Genomic DNA, 18,668 nt, shown 5'->3' with positions numbered 1-18,668 from the left:
ATCACTGGACTAAGTATATGTAATATACTAGGGCAGTTGGTGCTCAGACTTTGGTTGACAGAAAAATCACTTATTAAATCCGATTCCGTGGTTCACTCAAATCCTGATGCAACAGAACCATTCAGGAGATCCTGACAATGGTAGCTTTTGGACAGCTCTTTGAGACACAATGGCCTCAGGGCTAAGGGAATAAAATTTCTGGAATAAAAATAGTTGAACAAAGACACTAAAAATGCAACAAATACATCTGTTAGTGGTAGGTTTAGATCTTATTGTTCCTGTAAATCATTACAATTCATTCGTTTTAACAGGTAGTTTAAAGTCAAACTCTAGCCACCTACCCAACAAAGGCAAAAGATTTCCCTCTGGCATCTGGATCCTTAATGGCATTAACAATTCCTTTTGATACATCTACAACCTATAAGAAATTGTAACACATGTTTAAGCAATCCTTGAAAGAGAGAAACAGAGAGATGGGAGAGGGAGGGAGGGAGGACAGAAGGGAGGGAGGTCAGAAAACAGGCCACAACAATCACAACCAAAAAAAAAAAAAAAAAAAGATAAAATGGCATTGTCTGTTTCCAGAAAGCCCCTTAAAGAACCCACTCCTCAAAAGCTCAAATGATCTGCACATTGGAAGGTTCATCTATATATTTTTTCTAGTCAGAGCACATTCACACTCAGGCGGCTGTCGAGGCCGTCTGATTTGACTTTGCCTACCATCTCTGCAATCTCACACCTTACCACTCGTTCCTCTAGCGCTGTTACCATGCTATCACAAACAAGTAGGCTGAATCCCATGGAACTGCCAACATTCTACCATTTTGCCTTTCCAAAATAATACTTTTATATGGTTTCAGATCCCATGGTTTTCAACTGGGGGCGATTTTGGCTCCCAGGGGACCTTGGCAAATGCCTGGAGACATTTTTAGTTGTCACAACTGGGGAGGTAGTGCTACTGCCATCTGGTGGCTAGGAATGCTGCTAATCATTCTACAACAGCCCCTCTGACAAAGAATTATCTGGCCCAAACTGTCAATAGTGCCAGATGAGAAACCCTGGTTCAACATAATATGGAACCCAACACGCTCTCTCCTCTGGGCCCCTGTACACGCTGTTCCCTCTGCATGAAATGTTCTTGCCCAACCCCCTCTCATATGACTTGCAGCTAGTCATCTTTAAGACCTCACCGTAGATGTCATTTCCTCTGGGAGGCTGTGCCTGACCCTCAAGTCTGGATTAGGTGTCCCTCTCTGCTGTAATTATATAAATCCTCTCCCTATCATAGCACTTACCACATTGCACGGCAACTGCTTTGCTAGCCTACCCTTCCAGCCTGGGGATAGCAATGTGTGTCTAGTTCATACCTCTATATGCCCAGTGACAGGTACAGCGTGCCTAGTACACTCAACGTATTTTCTTAAATGAGCAAACAAGTGAACACACAGAGAATACATGTAGCTCTTAAGTAAACTGAGAGGCAAGCAGTTGATGCAAGCTGAAAAGAAGAATGATGGAGTTACAGGATTAAGATAAAACCAGAATACTATGACCTGACTCTGAATCCAGCCAAAGCCCCTCCACCCAGGGTACTTACATAGACTGGTTGCTTCACTGTCTTCTTGCCCAAGGAAATAAGAGGTACACCACCAAACCAACGGATATCTGGCAGAAGAATGAGAAGTATTCTTAGAAGGCCTAAAGTCCTGGAAGACCCCCCCAATCTCCAGGTGCTCCAGGTTAGCATAATCACTTTGCATAACTGAAGTAATGGAATAGATGTAGCTGACTTTGAGAGAGCTAGTCGGCAGTCACTTGTTTTTCAGATAACAAAGATGGAAAGTAAAAAAGCCAAATCTTTAAGCACATGGACAGCAAGGGAAAGTGGTCAAATGGCTTGGCCACTTGATGCATGGCCACTCCCAAGACTGGAGTCTAAACTGCACCCCATACTAAGGAGGCACATAGGAATCAATAGATCAGCGGCACAACATAGGAAACCCAGAAAAAGACCCTGGGTTTTTAGTATGGGAATTTAGTAAATGATGAATGCATTACCACAAATATGTGAGAAATTGAAAGATTATTTATACTACATGGTGCTGAGACAATTACTAATTGGGGAAAAAGAAAGGGAGGGAGAAAAGCCTCATCTCTTACCATAAACCAAAGTAGATTAAATGTAAAGATAAAAAAAACCTTATAAAAAAATTTTAAGGTAGACATTATTTATAAGAGCATCAAAAAGAATACAACACTCAAGAATAAACTTAATCAAGTTGGCTAAAGACTTGCACGCTGAAAACTAGAAAACACTGCTGAAAGAAATTAGTAAGTCACAAACAAATAGAAACACATCTCACGTGGAAGACAATACTGTTAAGATATCAAACTACCCACAGAATCTACAGAGCTAATGCAGTCCCTGTCAAAATCCCAATGGAGTATTCTGCAAAGTACACAAAACTACACCTTAAAATTCATATGGAATCTTCAGAGACCCCAAATAGCCAAAACTATCTTTTTGTTTTGGTATTTTTTTTTTAATGAAATTTATTGTCAAATTGGTTTCCATACAACACCCAGTGCTCATCCCAAAAGGTGCCCTCCTCAATGCCCATCACCCACTTTCCCCTCCCTCCCACCCTCCATCAACCCTCAGCTTATTCTCAGTTTTTAAGAGTCTCTTATGGTTTGGCTCCCTCCCTCTCTTTTTTTTTTTCCCCTTCCCCTTCTCCATGGTCTTCTGTTAAGTTTCTCAGGATCCACATAATAATAAAAACGTATCGTACCTGTCTTTCTCTGCCTGACTTATTTCACTTAGCATAACACTCTCCGGTTCCATCCACGTTGATACAAATGGCCAGATTTCATTCTTTCTTATTGCCAAGTAGTATTCCATTGGACAACTTCTTTATCCATTCATCAGTTGATGGACATTTAGGCTCTTTCCATAATTTGGCGATTGTTGAAAGTGCTGCTATAAACATTGGGGTACAAGTGCCCCTATGCATCAGCAGTCCTGTATCCCTTGGGTAAATTCCTAGCAGTGCTATTGCTGGGTCATAGGATAGATCTATTTTTAATTTTTTGAGGAATCTCCACACTGTTTTCCAGAGCAGCTGCACCAGTTTGCATTCCCACCACAGTGCAAGAGGGTTCCTGTTTCTCCACATCCTCTCCAGCATCTATATTCTCCTGATTTGTTCATTTTAGCCACTCTGACTGGCATGAGGTGGTATCTCAGTGTGGTTTTGATTTGTATATCCCTGATGAGGAGTAATGTTGAGCATCTTTTCATGTGCCTGTTTAGTCAAAACTATCTTGAGAAAAAAAAGTTGGAGGTCTCATACCTCTTGATTTCAAAACTTACTACAAAGCTATAGTTATCAGAGATCAAAACAGTGGCATAAAGATAGACATATAAACCAGTGGAATAGAACAGATACAAATAACCTTTATATGTATAGTCAAATGAATTTTTTGGACATGGAACCAAAACCATTCAACAGGGAAATGACAGTGTTTTCAACAAATGATGCTGGGAGAACTGAATATCCACATATAAAAGAATGAACTTGGATCCTTACCTTCCATCATACACAAAAATGAACTCAAGATGGATCAAAGACTTAAACATAAGAGCTAAAACTACAAAATCCCTAAGGAAATATGGGAGAAAGCTTCATGACACTGGACTCAGCAATGATTTCTTGACTATGATATTAAAACATAGGCAACAAAGGAAAAGCAAATAAACTGGACTACATCAAAATTAAAAGCTTCTGTGCACTGAAGGGCAGAGTGAAAAGGCAGCCTGCAGAGTGGGAGAAAATATTTTTAAGTCATATATCTGGTAAGGTGTTACTACCCAGAATATATAAAGAGCTCTTATGATTCAACTATAACAAAAAACAACCCAATTGAAAAGTAAGCAAAGGATATGAACAGACGTTTCTCCAAATAAGATACACACATGGCTAACACATGGAAAAAAAAAAAAAAAAGTTCAACATCACTAATCATTGCGGAAATGCAAATCAAAATCATGAGCTATTACCTTACCCTCATTAGGATGGCTACTAACCAAAAAACAGAAAATAAAGTGCTGGTGAGGATACAGAAAAATTCGCAACCTGGGCACTGCACTGTTGGTGAAAGTGTAAACTGGAAAAACCACTATGGAAAATTATGGTAACTCCTCAAAAAATTAAAAATAGAACTACCATATGATCCAACAATTCTACTTCGGGTATATCCCCCAAAGAACTGAAAGCAGGGTCTCAAAGAGAGATTTGGATATCTGTGTTAATAGCAGCATTATTCATAATAGCCAAAAGGTGGAAGCAACCTAAGTGTCCACTGACAGATGAACGGATAAGCAAAGTGTGGTGTGTGTATACGGTGGAATATTACTCAGCCTTAAAAAGGGAAGAAAATCCACCGGGCACCTGGGTGGCTCAATTGGTTAACAGTCCAACTCTTGGTTTCGGCTCAGGTCATGGTGTCACGGTTCCTGAGTTCGAGTACCACATCCAGCTCTGCACTGACAGCACAGAGCCTGCTTGGGACTCTGTCTCTCCCTCACTCTGCCCTTCCCCCACTTGCGCATGCATGTGCTCTCTCTCTCTCTCTCTCTCTCTCTCACACACACACACACGCACACACAAATAAACATTTTTAAAAATAGGAAGGAAACATAATAAATGAGGACATTATACTAAATGAAATAAACCAATGACAAAAAATAGTGTGTGATTCCACATATACGAGATACCTAGAGCAGTCAAATTCAGAGGGGCAAAAAGCAGAATGGTGCTTGCCAGGGGCTGGGGGAAGGAGGGAACAGGAAGGTGTTTACTGGACAGAGTTTCAGTTCTACAAGAAGAAAGGAGCTGCACAGAATAGCTGCAGCGTGAATACACATTAACAGTACTGAACTGTACACTTAGAAGTCAGCTCAGGCAGGCAGCCATCACAAAATACCATAACGGGGTGGCTTAAACAAGAGAAATGTATCTCCTTGCAGCTCTGGAGGCTGCAAAGTCCAGGATCAAGGTGTCAACTGATTTGGCTCCTGGTGAGAACTGTCTTCCTGGCTTGCAGTCAGCCAGCTATGTTCACCCTCAGCCTTTCCTCAGTGAACATGTGCAGGGAGAGAGCTCCTCTTCTCTTAAGGCCACCAAGGACCCCACCCTTATTTCTTTATTTAACATTAATTACCTTCTAAAAAGCCCTATCTCCAAATACAATCACATTAGAAGTTAGTGCTTCAAGAAGAATCTGGGGAGAGGAGGGAAGACAAGGACATAATTCAGTCCAAAGCAAATGGTAAATTTTATATGTGTATTTTACCACAATTTTTTAAATTAGAAATTAATGCAGAATGTGAAACGACATGAGCAATCAGGAGGAAAAAACACACAAAAACACATGATAAAAATATCTAAATTGGATAAATGAACTGTGGTCCATCCATACAATTGAATATTATATTGAATATTATTTAGCCATAAAAAGAAACAAGCTCTCAGCCATGAAAAGACATGAAGGAAACTCTTTTTAATGTGTTATATTTTGAGTGAGTGAGAGAGAGACAAACAGACAGAATGTGAGCGGGGGAGCAGCAGAGAGGGAGAGAGAGAACCGAAGTAGGCTCCAGGCTCTGAGCTGTCAGCACAGAGCCTGATGCAGGGCTTGAACTCACGAATCCTGAGATCCTGACCTGAGTGAAAGTCAGATGTTTATCTGACTGAGCCACCCAGGCACACCCTGAACACAGATTTTTAAGGCAATGAAATTATTCTCTATGATACTCTAATGGTAGATGTTATCATACATTTGTCAAAATACACAGAATGTACAACATAAAGAATGAATCCTAATGTAAATTATGGACTTGAGTTAATAATAATGTATCAATATTGGCTCATCAATTGTAACAAACATACTATACACTAATGCCAAATGTTAATAATAGAGAAAAGTGTGGGGGAAAACTGAGGGATTAAAGAGTATATGGGAACCTGTGCTTTTCACTCAACTTTTCTGCAGACCTAAAACTACTCTAAAAAAAATCAAATGGGGCGGGCGCCTGGGTGGCTCAGTCAGTTGAGCATCTGACTTTATTCAGTTCACATCATGATCTCACGGCTCATGAGTTCCAGTTCCACGTCAGGCTCTGTGTTGACAGCTCAGAGCCTGCAGTCTGCTTCAGATTCTGTGTCCCTCTCTCTCTTTGCCCCTCCCTCACTCATGCTCTGTCTCTCTCTCTCTCTCTCTCAAGAATAAATAAAACATTAAAAAAATAATAATAATAAATAAAGTCTATTTAATTTTAAAATAACTCAAGTAAACATGCCAACAAAAAAACTGCAGCAAATATAACCAAAGATGTGTACCCTTAATATACAAAGAGTCTAGACAAATTAGTAAGAAAAACACCTCTCAAAAAAAGCCAAACATACATGGACAAAGGACAAAGAAAACTGAAAGAAATAATATAAATAGCTAACGAGGAGAAATAGAAAGCTAATGATAAAACTGTACCTCACTAACCATCCTACTACTCCCTAGGAGAGGCAGAATCGTCTCCTAATATATAAGTGAATAAATTGACAGGTACCTGGTAATTTGACAGAATCAGAAACTAAAGCTGGGTTCTTATCACAGACTTTAAAAATATATTCTCCCCCCAAGGGTGCCTGGGTGGCTCAACTGGTTAAGCAACTGACTCTTGATTTGGCCTAGGTCATGATCTCATGGTTTGTGAATCTGAGTCCCACACTGGGCTCTGTGCTGACAGCATGGAGCCTGCTTGGGGTTCTCTCTCTCTCCCCCTCTCTCTCTGCCCCTCCCCCGCTCACGCACGTGCTCTCCCTCTCTCTCAAAATAAATAATAAACAAAAAAATGTATTCTCCCCTGCCACTCCTGCAAATGTACAGGGAAATCATTTTTTTCCCGTAAAATCTCAAAACCTCATCACTTAGTCAAGGAGACTGATTTCCTTTGCCTAGACAAGTCTAATTATTAAACAAACAAAAACCCTGAGAGTAAGCATAACATGATGCCCAGCTCATGGAAGCAGTTTACATACCAACTACTTCCAGTTTACCAATGGCCAAATTAATATTTATTAATCCCTAATCCCATTTCACAGAAATGGCTATTTACAAGGAAGACCTATTACACGCACCTGACAAAATATGACGCTACCTCTGTCTTTCAGATCAACATCTAAGTGACTTGACTGAATGTGGACTAATGTGAGAAAGTAGTTAGGAAACAGGGGCTTCATAGGAAAAATAAGTAAGGCCAACATTTAAGCAGGTACTGTGGGCCAGGTGCTGTGACAGGGGCTACTGCATTCCAGTAACACGCCAGTCCTGAGGCAGACATTATCATCTCCATTGCAACAGATAAGGAAGCTGCCTCTCGTGGACTTGCCACCCTCACAGAACTCCCACGGCCTTTCTGTGAATCTAAGGTGCTCTTTTCACAGGCTGTAACGAAGATCATGCTAGGCAAATAGGACCTCTGGGGAGAAAAAAAGCAACTGCGGGAGAGAAAATACACCTTAGTCTGTCAAATCAGAGAACACTGTTAGCTTATGCTTCACCTTAACCTGGTTAACTCGTATCCTCTTTTCTATGACTAGGACAGAACACAAGCATACATACTTGCAAAATGATTGAGGAATCTATCTTCTCTTCCAAAGATGTCCGACGGCTTTATGATAATGGCTTCCGGAAAGGCATCTCTCACTTCCTTCTCTCCAACAGCCTAAACAAGCAACCAAACAAAGCAGAGTTCTGAGAGGAGAGAACAAAGCTCGAATTCCTTCTACTATTAGGACGTTACTGGTATTTCAAAGGTCAGTTTCTGCAGATTACGGTATGATTCATAAAGGTCAGTTACCCAGAATTTTTGTTTTTAAATAATACACAAAAATGCCCTGCCTCATATGGCTCTTGTTGGGTTCCTTCCCGTATTTATTCTAGGGAAGCTTAGGCCAAAGAAGAAAGGAGAAAAATCAGAGTAGAACTTTTCTAGCTTCCATTTTTCTTTCTACTTACAGGTCCTCTGGTTTGTGTCAACAATCTAGCAGCCTGCCAGAGAAAGGATAGCGTGGTGGGAGGCCACGATATGGAAGTGGCAGCATACATACATACCCAGAGGAGTCGGGGAGGGGCCAGGAACCTCCCGAACCTCAACACCCTTGCCTATCATCTATCTCCTCCTAGACAAGGCCTCTTTCAATGCAGGTATCAGCACCGAGTCCAGCCTTCCTCTCCACCCGCACGACTCCTGTGAGTGACCTATATGTCCAGGTAGGCTTGAACCTCTCAGTTTCTTGAGCTTCTCAATTCCAATGACCTCCTCTTCTGTCCACTTCTGCCCCTCTCAACTCGTTCAGGCCACAGTCCATATCAACAACTACAAGTGCCTGTCTTCTGAAACACTAAATGAAGACATCCTGCTCTCAGATGGCAACCTCCCATACCTCCAGGTGCTTCATTCATCTCTTCCTGAGATATCTGGTCTTCACCTGAATTCTCAGGCGTTCTAGTCCTCTAATGCTGCTTTCCTACTCATCAAGCCCTCCTAACCTGCCTCAGATTAGATTCCATGGCCCAACTTTTTAATCACTCTCTTACCAGTATTGTAAATTACCTTGTCCCTTTGTCTTGACTCCACCCACCAGGCAAAATCCCAATTCTGAAAGAACCCTGTTAGCTTCCTTTGAGCCATGCACTCCTCCTGCCTTCAGAGATGGAGGAAAATAAATCATAATCAGACAACTCAATAAAAAATAAAACCACCCCAATTTGATTAAAAAATGGGAAGATCTGAATAGACATTTTTCCAAAGAAGACACACAGATGGCCAACATGTATAAAAAGGTGCCCTGGGGCGCCTGGGTGGCGCAGTTGGTTAAGCGTCCGACTTCAGCCAGGTCACGATCTCACGGTCCGTGAGTTCGAGCCCCGCGTCGGGCTCTGGGCTGATGGCTCAGAGTCTGGAGCCTGTTTCCGATTCTGTGTCTCCCTCTCTCTCTGTCCCTCCCCCGTTCATGCTCTGTCTCTCTCTGTCCCACAAATAAAAATAAAAAAACGTTGAAAAAAAAAAAAAAAAAAAAGGTGCCCAGAATCACTAATCATCAGGGAAATACAAATCAAAACCACAAATAGGTATCGCCTCACACCTATTAGCATGGCGATTATCAAAAAGACAAGAAATAACAAATGTTAGTGAGGATGTGGAGAAAAGGGGGCCCTTGTGCACTATTGGTGGGAATGTAAATTGGTACAGCTACCGTGGAAAACAGCACGGGGGTTCCTCAAAAATTAAAAAATACAACTACCATATGATCCAGTGATGCCACTTCTGCTAATATGTCCAAAGGAAATGAAAATACTAAGTTGAAAAAATATCTGCACTCCCATGTTTACTGCAGCATTATTTACAACAGCCAAGACATGGAAGCAACCCAAGTGTCCATCAGGGGATGATGGATGAAAAAAATGTGATACACACACACACACATACACACACACACATACACACAGGATATTTTACTCAGCCATTAAAAAAGGAAACCTTGCCATTTGCAACAATATGGATGGACCTTGAGGGCATTATGCTAAGCAAAATAGAGAAAGACAAATACCATATGATCTCACTTATACATGGAATTAAAAAAAAACAAAAAACAAACGAAAAAGCCACCAAACTCTTAGATACAAAGAACAGATGGCCAGAGGCAGGGGATGAGGGTGGGTGAAATGAGTGAAGGTACAAGGTACAAGGTACAAGTGAAAGGAACAAACTTGGGAGTTACAAAATAAATAAGTCTCGGGATGTAACATAAAGCATGGCAACTATAGGTAAGGAAAATACTATTTCAAAGTTGCTAATCAAAGAGTAGATCTTAAAAGTTCTCATCTTGAGAAAAAAAATCTTTAAATATGTGTGGTGATGTTAACCAGACTTATTGTGGAGATTATCTCTCAATATATACTTCTCGCGGTCTGTGAGTTCGAGCCCCGCGTCAGGCTCTGGGCTGATGGCTCGGAGCCTGGAGCCTGTTTCCGATTCTGTGTCTCCCTCTCTCTCTGCCCCTCCCCTGTTCATGCTCTGTCTCTCTCTGTCCCAAAAATAAATAAAAAACGTTGAAAAAAAAAAAAATTAAAAAAAAAAAAAGAAAGAAAGAAAGGGAAGAGAAGAAAAGAAAAGAAAGAAAAAGACAAAGATTCCCAACTCCACATGCTCCTCCAGCTGCCTGCCTCCCTCCATCCTCTTACCAAACCACTTACACATGCTGCCTGCCCTTCCAATCCCCACTGCCTCGGCTCCTGCTCACTCTCTGCTCACTTGTGCTCTGGATTCTGCCCTAACACCTGCACCCAAACCATTCTTGGTCAGATCACAGATGACTTCCATGTCCGCAGATCCAAGGTGACTTTCTAGTTCTCACCTCCCTTAGCTTCTCAATGGCATTCGTAAGCAACTACTCTCTCCTTGCGACGGTCTTTCCTTGGCTTCCATGACCTTGTACTCTCCTGGTTTCCCCACCTCACCACATCTACTCCTTCTCAGTCTTTTTACTTGTTTTGGTTTTTACAGGTGTCTCCTTGTCTACCAGAGCACACTAATCATTGGTACTCCTCTGGGCCCCGTCCAATCTATGCTTCCTCACTAGGCAATCTATGCTTCCTCACTAGGCAATCTTATTCCCAAACATTGCTTCAATTAACTGGTTTTGTATCTCCAAACCAGACCTCATTTCTGAGCTCTAGGATCATAAACCCCATTCACCATTGTGACTTGGATGACTGACACATACCTGAAATGTGACCTGAGTACAAAACTAGATCATCCTCTTCCTTCTCTGTAAATATTCTATCTCAATCTTTGCTGCACAGTGGAACTCTCTAGGGAGACTTAAAAAATACCAAATGCCCAAGGTCTATCCCCAGAGATTCTATTTTCATTGGCCAGGGTGAAGCCTGGGCATCAGGATTTTTCAAAATTTCCTCAGTGATTCTAATGAGCAGCTACAACTAAGAACCACTGTCCAAAAGCCTTGTCGTTCTCAAGTGTTTCTCACTTTATTCAACAGCACCACCATCTGTCCAGTGGTGTAAGCTACAGGGCTGGGCATCTTGGAGTCTTCTCTCTGCCCCACCACTGACTCCAGCCCCAGCCCCTGCCCTTCCAAATAACCATGGATTCAGAGGATTCTGTGAATGCCAGGGTAGAGGGAGGCACAGAGTGCACACACTCATTCTCCTTCATCCATGCAATATGAAAATGGTGAGGCTCAGATGTGCTGCTAGCCAGCTCTGTTTCTTACAGAAACAGAGCTTACACAAAAAGAAAGAGGTGAAAGAATCACAGAGAAACAAAGCTGAAACCCTGATGTACCTTGGCACCAATGTGGCTAAGCTTCCCTATCCCAATTGATGGACTTTTCAGAAACATGGGGCTTTTAACATTGGGTTTTCGGATGCTAGCAATTAAATGCACCTGACTGATAGATGTCCTCTGTCCCCCATTATATGCTCTTATGGCACAGTTTGCTCTTATGGCACAGCTCTCTACTTTGCAACACCAGGCACAACTGGAGTTATTTTCCTCAGTGGACTAGAAATGAGATATGGGCTAAGACCAAGTCCGTTTTATTCACTACTGTATGCCTACCGCCTAATTCAATATGCAGCATGCAGTAGGTACTTAATAAATAATTTGTTCAATAAAAAAATGCAGTGGGTCAAAAAGCTGGAGCCATTGTCAAAGAACTCTGAGAACAGGTAATAATGCTCTGTCCTTCTCTGAAGCCCCTTACCATAGTTCCCTGCAAACAGAGGGCACTTAACCAAATTGTCAGAACACAACACACACATATCACACACGTCAATCTAATTCTGGATACAGAGAATCAGAAGCCCCTTTTAATTCTGGAAATGTCAGTGAGAAACCCTTCTCACTTAACTCATGTTTCAAAGGGGCCAAGAAACTCTGGCTCTGTGAACCACTTCCCAGGTCAACTTGTCACTTACCTTATTTCTCAGATATCTAGAAGAGCTTTTAATATCAGCATTCAGATGTGAAACATGAATGAATTTTTCAACTCCAGCTTCCTTGGACACTTGAGCAATTGCTTGGGGAATCTTCACAAAAACATCCTCAAAATCAAAGTTTCTGAAAGAAAGAAAGAAAAAAGGAGGATCAGTTAAGAACACTTGACTCAGGATTTCAAAGTTTTCTGTGATAAACTGGTTTTCATACTATTGCTGGAATTCATAACAGTTAAACTTTTATTATTTATTTATTTTTAATTTGTGTGTGTGAGAGAGAGAGGGAGAGAGAGAGAGAATGAGTGAGAGAAGGGCAGAAGGAGGGAGAGTGGGGGGGAAGAGGGAGAGGAGGAGAGAAAGGGAGGGAGGAAGGTAGGGAGGGGCGGAAAGGGGGAGAGGGGGAGAGGGGGGGAGAGGGAGGGGGAGGGAGAGAGAGAGAGAGAGAGAGAGAGAGAGAGAGAATATGAATCTCAAACAGACTCCATACCTAGCATGGAACCCAACATGGGGCTAGATCCCATGACCCTAAGATCATGATCTGAGCTGAAATCAGGAATCAGACATTCAACCAACTGAGCCATCCAGGCACCCTCATAATAGTTAAATGTTTAAATGGCAATGATTTAACCCAAAATCAAAATATATATGTAAGAAAAAATATATATATGTATATAGTATATATGTGTGTATTTTTTTTTTTAAGTTTACTGCTCACTGTCATTACTGTACATAATTTAAACCTCACCATAAGTTATAAATCAGCACACATAATATTCTCTGTCCTCAAGGGATCCCAAGGCTGAGACCCTGTAAGGGTATCTGGCTGCAGTGGTTGGGTAGGGAGGGGGGAAGTGTTGGGAGCTAAAAAGGAACCACTTCTTATGCTTGGGCCTTCTTATCCTTTTCCCTCAGGGAAAAAAAAAAGAAACTAAAAAATCAGTCACCAATTTAATACAATAACGTTAACATTACATAATAAGATTAATACTCTGTACAAGGCACTGCTATAAGTCACTACAGGAGATATAAAGTCAAAAAAGACCCTGTAAGTAATCAAAGAACTTAAAAATATGTGCTAAGGCAGACATAGATAATCAAACTTAATAAATATTAAGAAAATGGTGTGAACAAAGTGTTGCAGAACTGTGAGATTAAAACACTATTTGTTGATGAACAACCCACACAAAAGGTAAAAAGAACTGTTCAAACCAATATTCATGTTATCTTTAACAGTGTGAACAGATCTAGAACACTGTTTACACAAGAAAAACCAATGTTCAGTTTGATGAACAGCAGGATAGGCAAAATCCTCCTACCTAATCCATCCCAGCTGGACAAATCCAAACACAGCATCGGTAATTCATGAACAACCGGTGATTCCGTCAAGTTGATGACACCAACCATACTAACACAATCTCTATTAGCTTTTTAGGGGTAACATATCACATTGCTTACATACCAGACTTACCGCCGACTAAACCTCTTGAAAGGGTGTTATTGGGTATATAAACGGGTGTTCAATATTAATGCTTAATGATGGACTAATAAAAAATGTGACAACTACAATGCCTGAGAGTAGAAGGTACCCAGTGAATGTCTACTGAAACTTAAGTCATCACATGCAAAGAAAAAACAAGAGACATCCAGATGGCTAACAGACATATGAAAAAATGCTCAACCTTGCTCATCATCAGGGAAATACAAATCAAAACCATAATTACTGCCTCATCCCTGTCAGATGGCTAACATTAACAACTCAGGAAACAACAGATGTTGGCGACGATGTGGAGAAAGGGGCACCCTCTTACACTGCAAGTGGGAATGCAAAGTGGCCACTCTGGAAAACAGTATAGAGGTTCCTCAAAAAATTAAAAATAGAATTAGCCTACGACCCAGCAACTCACTACAAAGTATTTATCCAAAGGATACAAAAATGCTGATTCAAAGGGGCACATGCACCCCAATGTTTATAGCAACACTATCAACAACAGCCAAATTCAGAAAGAGCTCATGTGTCCATCAACTGATGAATGGATAAAAAGGGTGTGTGCGTGTGTGTCTGTACACACACACACACACACACACACACAAAATGGAATATTACTTGGCAATCAAAAACAACGAAATCTTGCCATTTGCAACAACGTGGATGAAACTGGAGTATATATTATGCTAAATGAAATAAATCAGTCAGAGAAAAATAAATATTGTATGATTTCACTCATATGTGAAATTTAAGACATAAAACAAATGAACATAGGGGAAGAGAAGAAAAAATAAGATAAAAACAGAGAGGGAGATAAACCGTAAAAGACTCTTAAATACAGAAAACAAACTGAGGGTGGCTGGAGGGGAGGCGGTGTGGGGGATGGACTAAATGGATGAAGGACATTAAGAAGGGCACGTGTCGGGATGAGCACTGGGTGTTGTATGGAAGTGATGAATCACTAAATTCTGCCCCTGAAACCAATACTACACTATATGTTAACTAACTTGAATTTGAATTTAAAAAAAAGAAAAGAAAAAGAAAAATCAAGCCAAAGACTTACTTGGTTTCCCAATCTCGCCCAACAAGATTAATGACCACATTGCTGTGCTTCACTGCTCTTCGGATAGAATCTTTGTCCTTGCCATTCCATTCCTAGAAAAACAGTAGCCGGTCAGATGAAAACATAAGGGGTCTCCCCTGGCACGTTTCAAAATAGGCCATCTGATATAGTCAGAATTTAGTACCATTTTATATAGGCTCCATTTATTACAACAAAAACGGTCATGAGGTCTGAACTCCTTGCTGATTCTCTAGCTCTCCTGGAGACAAACAGGTCAAAGAACATCTATTTCATTCAGGTAATGAAATGACAGAATTAGAAAAGACAATATTCATTTCTAGTGGGGCATATCCATTTTTGGCCACCCAACTGTCCCCAGCAAGTTTGTAAGGGATTCTAGTTACCAAATCTCCCTTCCTGAAACACAGCCAAAGACCAAGGATTATTTGGGAGGAAAATGGACTTTCCCTTTTGGTGGCAACCAGTTACAGACTAAAGACAGGAGGACTATCTCCTAAAGGCTAATGTTAAAATGGGAGCCTTCGTGACTATTTTCTTATTTCTTTTTAACTCTTTCCTCTTCACAATCCCAGATCTAGTCATTTCTACTTCAAAGACATGTCAAGCACACTCGGGGAGGTGTGACCTGCCCCAAAGTGCAGGCTGAGCCCATGGCAGATTTTCGTGTAGAACTAAAGTTCTGAGTGATTCAGACTATAGTCAGACTGACGATTCAGGTCCAAAATAGAAACCGGGGATGAAATAACCCCTAGCAAAGGTACAGCATTTTCTACATTAAAATGAAATTGGATTTTTTAAGCATTTGAATGGGAAATAATAAGCAGTAAGAAGTTTCTTAGGGTGAAATGCTAAGGTGTACGTAAGAGTGAGTGGGGAGGGAGGTGAGGGGGGACATGAGCAGGAGGGGGTGCACTAACATCCCTGTGCAATTTAGAAAAGAGAGCCATGGCTACAGAAATCCGATTCCAGAGCAAAAGATTAGAAGGAGGAACTAGTTATAAGTGAAGAAGTGCAGGGTGGGGGGGACAAGAGAAGTGTAGAGTAATAGCTGTGGAGTCAGACAGGAATGCAAATTCCATTTGCCTTTTTATAAACTGTACAAATTCTCCAACCTCCATGTAAAATTTGAAAATAAAAAATAAAAAATTTGAAAATACAACCTACCTCATGTGTTTGCTATGAAGATTATGTAAAAGAGACATAAAATCTGCTGCACAGTGTGTGACATACCCAACAAAAACAGCAGTTCTACACATACAGAGCTGAAACTTTTTTAGAAAAGATGGCAAAGGGAGAAGAAAAAGAATCCAAGAAGATTCACAGTGGAAGAGATTGGTGCATAACTGCATGAAAGGCCCAAGAGGGATGCCTGGAGAGAAAGAACTAAAAGGAAACCAAATTCCCAGGGATGAGGCCCAGGGGGCGCACTCAGATTAGCAAACCAAGTAGCCATTAAGACAGAAGTTTCCAATGGAGACCAAAGCAGGGAAATCAGGGCTCCACACCCAGTATGGTCCATCCTTCTCAAAAATAAACAACAGTGAAGTCTCCCCTGTTTTACCTTTCCTGTACTTCCCCTTTTGTAAACATTATTACATTCAAAGTTATATGTTTAGTCTCCATACTCTCTTTTAAGACTGAGAGCTCCCTGTGGTCTTACTCATCAAAGCTTAAATACCTGTGGTAAAAACGGAATATACATCATATGGCTCAATTCCAATGACTCTGCATGTGTAAGCCAAAGTGTTCACCTATTATTTGCGAAATACTTTAATTCTGAGGACTGACAAGGCGACCCATAATCTCAAGTCACAAAGAAACAGAGAAAAGCTAAGCTCCTGTAACTGTAATACCATGAAGATTAAGATTTTAGAAAAGAAAAACACTTTATAGAAACAAGAAATTTCCAATATAGTATTATACTTAGCTTGTGAACTTTCAGTAAAGAATAAATGAAAAGCTATTAAAAGTAAAAATGTAAGAGAGATCACAAATACTCTGAATGAATGTATCAGAGATCTTAAGGATGTTTACCAAATATTTTTTAAGAGGGGAAAGTGGATTTTGAGAAACTTAACAGAAGACCATGGGGGAGGGGAAGGGGAAAAAAAAGAGAGGGAGGGAGGCAAACCATAAGAGACTCTTAAATACTGAGAACTGAGGACAATAAATTATATTAATTAAAAAAAAAAAAAGAGATGGGGCGCCTGGGTGGCTCAGTCGGTTAGGCGTCCGACTTCGGCTCAGGTCACGATCTCGCGGTCCGCAGGTTCGAGCCCCACGTCGGGCTCTGGGCTGATGGCTCAGAGCCTGGAGCCTGCTTCCCATTCTGTGTTTCCCTCTCTCTCTGCCCCTCCCCCGTTCATGCTGTGCCTCTCTCTGTCTGAAAAATAAATAAACGTTAAAAAAAAAAAAAATTAAAAAAAAAAAAAAGAGGGGAAAGTGTGTAAATGGAAGAGCTCAACTCCATATAGGATGATAAACACAGGAAAATTTAAGCAGAAGAATAGGAGAGGAAGCATCCAGAGTGTTTCTCAATAGGATAACTGTAGACATTGGGGCAACAGAGCTCTTTGTGGAAAGGGACTGCCTTGGGCACTGTATGCTACTTAGCATCCCTGGTCCCTAGCTAATAAATCAGTATGGTCACCAGTCATTGTGGCAACCATAAAGGCCCACACATTTCTAATCACAGCATTGAAGGGTCTCCCCTACCCTGTATCCCCTGCCTCGCCCCGTAGGCAACCACTGGCCCAAAGAAAGAACCTTCAGATTAAAGAGTAACAACAGGGAAGGCACAGTAAGCAGTGTTCTAAGCTAAGTCTGTGCCAAGGAAGCAAGTCATAAAACACCGTATGTGTGATTTTCAGTCTACGGAAGCACTGTCCAACAGAAATATAACATAAGGCAATTCTGAATTTTCTACTCTCACATTTATTGTTTTTTTTTGTTTTTTTTTTTGAGAGAGAGAGAGAGAGAGAGAGTGAGAGAGAGAGAGAGAGAGAGAGAATATCTTAAGCAGGCTCCATGCCCAGCACAGGGGCCCGATGCAGGGCTCTATCTCACGACCTGGAAATCATGACCTGAGCCGAAATCAAGAGTTGAATGATTAACCAATTGAGCCACCCAGATACCTCTCCACTAGTCACATCTAAAATAGTAAAATGAGGAGCGCCTGGGTGGCTCAGTTGGTTAAGCATCCCAACTTTGGCTCAGGTCACGATCTCATGGTCTGTGAGTTTGAGGCCCACGTTGGGCTCTATGCTGACAGCTCAGAGCCTGGAGAGTGCTTTGGATTCTGTGTGTGTGTCTCTTTCTCTCTATGCCTCTCCTCCACTCACACTCTGTCTCTGTCTCTGTCTCTGTCTCTCTCTCCCTTTCAAAAGTAAATCAACATTAAATTTTTTTTTTTTTTTTTAAATTTTAGGGGCACCTGGCTGGCTCAGTTGCCTAAGCATCCATCCAACTCTTGGTTTCGGTTCAGGTCATGATCTCATGGTTCAGTTCATGGGTTTAAGCCCCACATCAGGCTCTGCGTGGACAGCTCAGAGCCTGCTTGGGATTCTCTCACTCCCTCTCTCTGCCTCTCCCCCCAAGCACACACATGTTCTCTCTCTCTGTCTCTTTCGCTCAAAATAAATAAATAAATATTTTAAAAACTTTTTTCTTAAAGAGTAAAATGAAACAGGCGAAATTCATTTTAATAATATACTTTATTTAACCAAATATACCCCTTATATTATTTTAATATTTAGTAAGTGTAAAAAATTATTCATGACTTATATTATTTTCTTTGTACTATGTCGTTGAAATTTGATTGTATTTTATACTTACATCACATCTGAATTAAGATTGGCCCCATTTCAAGTGTTCAGTGGCCACATGTGGCTAATGGCTACCATACTGGATGGCAGGGGCCTAGAGCAGGGATCAGCAAATTATGACCCATGGGCAAATCTAGCCTATAGTCTGACTTTGTAAATAAACTTTTATTAGAACACAGCCACTCCCATTCAT

The 18,668-nt window shown here is 41.0% G+C and overlaps 1 protein-coding gene across 1 annotated transcript in view; it reads right to left on the bottom strand.

Moving 5' to 3' along the window:
* Positions 1 to 18,668, bottom strand: part of NDUFA9 (NADH:ubiquinone oxidoreductase subunit A9) — a 37,234-nt gene that overhangs the window by 9,874 nt on the left and 8,692 nt on the right. Inside the window, exons 4-8 of the mRNA XM_060658648.2 lie at positions 14,631 to 14,722; positions 12,064 to 12,205; positions 7,681 to 7,783; positions 1,598 to 1,665; positions 342 to 418 (exon numbers count right to left, since the gene is read on the bottom strand). Of these exons, the coding sequence (XP_060514631.1) occupies positions 342 to 418; positions 1,598 to 1,665; positions 7,681 to 7,783; positions 12,064 to 12,205; positions 14,631 to 14,722 (482 nt within the window). The remainder of the gene's footprint in view (positions 1 to 341; positions 419 to 1,597; positions 1,666 to 7,680; positions 7,784 to 12,063; positions 12,206 to 14,630; positions 14,723 to 18,668) is intronic.

Source organism: Panthera onca, chromosome B4 (genome assembly GCF_046562875.1).
Source record: "Panthera onca isolate mPanOnc1 chromosome B4, mPanOnc1 haplotype 2, whole genome shotgun sequence".
Classification (NCBI taxonomy): Eukaryota; Metazoa; Chordata; class Mammalia; order Carnivora; family Felidae; genus Panthera; species Panthera onca.
This window is presented reverse-complemented; position numbering and strand designations above follow the sequence as displayed.